General features: G+C 42.6%; 1 protein-coding gene across 1 annotated transcript in view; it reads left to right on the top strand.

Moving 5' to 3' along the window:
* Positions 1–5,291, top strand: part of DAO (D-amino acid oxidase) — a 13,942-nt gene extending 8,651 nt beyond the window's left edge. The window contains exons 8-10 of the mRNA XM_007448232.1: positions 3,035–3,152; positions 3,830–3,928; positions 5,111–5,291. Of these exons, the coding sequence (XP_007448294.1) occupies positions 3,035–3,152; positions 3,830–3,928; positions 5,111–5,242 (349 nt within the window). The 3' untranslated portion in view covers positions 5,243–5,291. The remainder of the gene's footprint in view (positions 1–3,034; positions 3,153–3,829; positions 3,929–5,110) is intronic.
* The last annotated feature ends 221 nt before the right edge of the window (positions 5,292–5,512 follow it).

Below are 5,512 nucleotides of genomic sequence, written 5' to 3'. Positions count from 1 at the left end.
GCGTACCGAAAAAAAAAAAAAAAAAGGTAGTGGATGTGATGGCAGTGACACCAGCAGTGTTGTGAATTGCAATAATGGTGGTGGTGATGGGATTGATGATGATAATAATGTGGATAGAGGAATGGTGGTAGTGGAGATAGCATTGTTACACAAGAGGAGATCAGTGTTGATGGTGGTGGTGAGTGGGAGTTGGGGGTGGCAGTTGGTGCTGATGAAGATGACACTTATCAATGATGACTTTTAATAATATGGCAGAGATGACAGTCTCAAAGGCCATGTTAACGTTGTGACTGTGCTGACTGCCTCAATGGCGATGTTAGTGGTGTGGCGGAGATGATGGTATCAATGGCAATGCTAATGGTGGTGGTGGAAATGGTGAATGGGATTGATCGTGATATATTAATGGTAACAAAGAAGGCAGTAGTGAAGATGATGTTGTTGACGGAGATGACAATGTTTTTCCCAGATTTATTGAGATATAATTGACATATAACACTGCGTACATTTAAAATGTACATGATGATTTATGTATATATTGTGAAATGATTATCACAATAAGGTTAGTTAACGCATCCATCAACTCACATAACTATAGTTTTTTTGTGGGTGTGGTGAGAACATTAAAGATCTACTCTCTTAGCAACTTTCAAGTATATAATACAGTATTGTTAACTATCATTACTATGCTGTACATTAGAAGGGATAACAATGATGACAGTAATGTTAATGGTGATGGTGGAGGTGGTGGTGTTTGATGGTAATGACAATGGCAATTGCAGTGATTTTTCTTTGAATTTTTTCTTTTTATACAGCAGGTTCTTATTAGTTATCTATTTTATACATATTAGCGTATATATGTCAATCCCAATCTCCCAGTTCATCCCCCCACCACCACCCCCGCTTTCCCCCCTTGGTGTCCGTACGTTTGTTCTCTATATCTGTGTCTCTATTTCTGCCTTGCAAACCGGTTCATCTGCAGAGTTTTTCTAGATTTCACACGTATGCGTTAATATATGATATTTGTTTTTCTCTTTCTGACTTACTTCGCTCTGTATGACAGTCTCTAGGTCCATCCACGTCTCTACAAATGACCCAATTTTATTCCTTTTTATGGCTGAGTAATATTCCATTGTATATATGTGACACATCTTCTTTATCCATTCATCTGTCGATGGGCATTTAGGTTGCTTCCATGACCTGGCTATTGTAAATAGTGCTGCAGTGAACATTGGGGTGCATGTGTCTTTTTGAATGATGGTTTTCTCTGGGTATATGCCCAGTAGTGGGATTGCTGGGTCATATGGTAATTCTATGTTTAGTTTGTTAAGGAACCTCCATACTGTTCTCCATAGTGGCTGTATCAATTTACATTCCCACCAACAGTCAAGAGGGGTTCCCTTTCTCCACACCCTCTCCAGCATTTGTTGTTTGTACATTTTCTGATGATGCCCATTCTAACCAGTGTGAGGTGATACCTCATTGTAGTTTTGATTTGCATTTCTCTAATAATTAGTGATGTTGAGCAGCTTTTCATGTGCCTCTTGGCCATCTGTATGTCTTCTTTGCAGAAATGTCTATTTAGGTTTTCTGCCCATTTTTTGATTGGGTTGTTTGTTTTTTTTAATATTAAGCTGCATGAGCTGTTTATATATTTTGGAGATTAATCCTTTGTCCGTTGATTTGTTTGCAAATATTTTCTCCCATTCTGAGGGTTGTCTTTTTGTCTTGTTTATAGTTTCCTTTGTGCTTTATAGTTTGTTTTTGCTTAAAAGCAAAAGCTTTTAAGTTTCATGAGGTCCCATTTGTTTATTTTTGTTTTTATTTCCATTATTCTAGGAGGTGGGTCAAAAAAGATCTTGCTGTGATTTATGTCAAAGAGTGTTCTTCCTATGTTTTCCTCTAAGAGCTTTATAGTGTCCAGTCTTACATTTAGGTGTTTAATCCATTTTGAGTTTATTTTTGTGTATGGTGTTAGGGAGTGTTCTAATTTCATTCTTTTACATGTAGCTGTCCAGTTTTCCCAGCACCACTTACTGAAGAGACTGTCTTTTCTCCATGGTATATCCTTGCCTCCTTTGTCATAGATTAGTTGACCATAGGTGCATGGGCTTATCTCTGGGCTTTCTATCCTCCTCCATTGATCTATATTTCAGTTTTTGTGCCAGTACCATATTGTCTTGATGACTGTAGCTTTGTGGTATAGTCTGAAGTCAGGGAGTCTGATTCCTCCAGCTCTGTTATTTTCCCTGAAGATTGCTTTGGCTATTCGGGGTCTTTTGTGTCTCCATACAAATTTTACGATTTTTTGTTCTAGTTCTGTAAAAAATGCCATTGTTAATTTGATAGGGATTGCATTGAATCTGTAGATTGCTTTGGGTAGTATAGTCATTTTCACAATATTGATTCTTGCAATCCAAGAACATGGTATATCTCTCCATCTGTTTGTGTCATCTTTGATTTCTTTCATCAGTGTCTTATAGTTTTCTGAATACAGGTCTTTTACCTCCTTATGTAGGTTTATTCCTAGGTATTTTATTCTTTTTGATGGTATTATGAGCAGAGATTATAATGTTTTTTAAGTTTATTTAATATTTTAATTTTTTTGGAGTATAGTTGATTTACAATATTGTGTTAGTTTCAGGTATACAGCAAAGTGATTCATTTATACATATACATGTTCATTCTTTTTTAGATTCTTTTCTTATATAGGTTATTGCAGACTATTGAGTAGTCTGCAAGAACCTTTTGCTACACAATAGGTTACACATCCCTGTGCTACACAGTAGGTCCTTGTTAGTTATCTATCTTATATATATAGTAGTGTGTGTGTGTTCATCCCAAGCTCCTGACATATCACTCCCCGCTATGTTTCCCCTTTGGTAACCATAAGTTTGTTTTTGACACCTGTGGGATGATAATGTTGAATTTGATTTAGGCAAACATGGTGGTAAGGGTGAACATGGCAATGACCCTCCCCCCGTTATCTCAAAGGCTTTGTTTTCCTTCATCCTTGACCCTGCCCACTTTTACCAAGGATCCAGGCAGTGACTCTTGGAGGCATCTTCCAGCTGGGGAACTGGAGTGAGACAAACAATATCCAGGACCACAACACCATTTGGGAAGGCTGCTGCAGACTGGAGCCCACACTGAAGGTAAGGTGGGGAGAGATATCAGTGCCCTAGACCAGGATCCTAGCAGCTTGATGATCAAAAGGACACTTGAAGATGGGAAGATATCATGACTGGGATAACTGGGCAAAATAATTCCAACAAGGGACTCTGGATTATACCAGAACTTGACAATGTACAGAGAAGTCCTGCTGTGGGTTGATGAAACCTATCTGGTCATGGCTAAGTGTTGCTCTCTCTTGAGGTGACATCCCTTAAACACCTTAGTCTGTCTTCACAAGGAGCAGATGTATTTGTTGCAGAAATCTCAGTCTTCACAATTGCCTGCTAGTGGTGATAACAATAGTGATGGTCATGAAGACAGGATGGAAGCAGTGGTTGGTGTTGATGGTGATGAAAATGCTGAGAGTGGTGATAATGATGGTGATGAGGTGATATTATGGTGGTGGCTGGTGGGGACAGTGACTGATAAATATGGGATAGTTGATAGAACTGGTGGTGAGATGGTGGTAGTATAGTAATGATGTTGGTGGCCGATAAAGGTGGTGATGATCTTAGTGGTAATTAACAAAAGTGACTATGATAGTGCTGGTGGTGGTGATGGTAATGAAGTTCCAAAAGTTGACTCTCTATCACCTAAAAATGGCATCAGAAAAAAAAAAAAAAATCCAGAGATGAATTACCAACAATTTTCTTTCCAGGATGCAAAAATCGTTAGTGAATGCACTGGCTTCCGGCCAGTGCGCCCCCAGGTTCGACTAGAAAGAGAACAGCTTCCCGTTGGATCTTCAAACACAGAGGTATGCTCTCCCGGCAAGGAAAGCAATGCCATCCCCCAACTCCTAAGAAGTCTCTGGCATTTTCGGGGGAACAGTCATGCTGACCTGAGGTGGGGGCAGTGGTGGCTAATATCCCCTCCTCTATAAATGGGGAAACTGAGGCTCAGTGATGGTAAAGGGCCTGCTCAAGTTTACATAGAGGGCAGTGCCTCGATTTGCTAGAGCCTGTGGTCGAATAGAAGGAAAAGGGGACTTTATTGAGCATCTACTTTGTGTCCATGACACAAATGACCTAACTGAATCTCCCCTACAGCTCTTTGGGATAGGGACCGCTCACCCCATGCTTCAGATGAGCAAACTGGGGTTCCCAGAAGTGGAAGTCAACTTGCCTACATCAGACCAGTGGTGAGGGGCAAGGCTGGGATGTGGTTTGAATCTGAGTCCAGAGCCATTTCCCAGATGTCCACGTTGTGGCTGCTCCATCATCTCTCTGGGTTCCCCTCTCGTGTCCTGTCTCATGGGGTAGGAATTGGCCTTATTGAAAAGGTAGGGGTTGTCCTGGGCTGAAGGAATCTAGGTCACCCTTCCTCCTTTATTCTGATCCTTTGGAGGTGGGGTGTATAGAATAGTTTTGTGTATGTGTCATGTGTCCATAGAGGGTTGTGTGTCTGTAGAGAGGTCATGTGTGTGCGTGTGTGTGTGTGTGCGTGTGTGTGTGTATGGCAGTGGGGTTGGGGGGAGAGTCACAGAGAGAGTTGAACTCCCTGCTGATGGTTTTATCTTTGAAAAACCCCCCTAGCGTCTTGCCTCTCTCCAGGGTCCATCCATACAGCGCCCCTTCTTTTCTTTTGTGGGTGGAAGAGTCTACCTATTAACATCCTGCCTGGAGCAGGATGGGAACAAGGAAAGTGATTTAGGGAACTTCAAATAATTTGATGTGGTGGGGGGAATCGCAGACCTCAAGTTCCAGGTGATTCTACTTTTTCTGTGTTGAGTGCTTAAAGCAGGTCTGCCTCCTAAACAGAAGAGGAGTCTAGGGTGTTGACCTCCAACTCCTCAAACACTCCCCCTGACTACCCTTCCAGGGATTCCCACATCCCACCAGGGATGGTACCAAGAGGAGCTCTGGTACCACCAGGCTTACCTAGGATACTTCAGGAAGCTCCTGAATCTTCTAGGGACCTTCTCTCTTGCCTCTCCCAGGTCATCCACAACTATGGCCACGGAGGCTATGGGCTCACCATCCACTGGGGCTGTGCCCTGGAGGTGGCCAAGATCTTTGGGAAAATCCTGGAAGAAAGGAATTTGCTCAGGATGCCACCATCCCACCTGTGAAGATGCCAGTGACCTCCGCCTCCCCCACAAAAACTCCCTGCTCCCCTCAGCCAACTAATCATCGCACCCATCGTTAACCCCCCCACTCCACCTGACTCCTTTTTGCAAGAAGCACAAGGTGAGAGGAAACCACAAGGTCAATTCCTGAAGGAGAGTCCTGCGGCCTCTGATGGCTGAGGTCTCTCCACCCTCGCCAGGCCTTACATTAAGAACAGCTGGAGGGCTTCCCTGGTGGCGCAGTGCTTGAGAGTCCGCCTGCCGATGCAGGAG

The sequence above is a fragment of the Lipotes vexillifer genome, unplaced genomic scaffold (assembly GCF_000442215.2).
Source record: "Lipotes vexillifer unplaced genomic scaffold, Lipotes_vexillifer_v1.1 scaffold236, whole genome shotgun sequence".
NCBI classification, from domain to species: Eukaryota; Metazoa; Chordata; class Mammalia; order Artiodactyla; family Lipotidae; genus Lipotes; species Lipotes vexillifer.
Note: the sequence above shows the minus strand (reverse complement) of the source record. Positions and strands in the feature narration are given on the sequence as shown.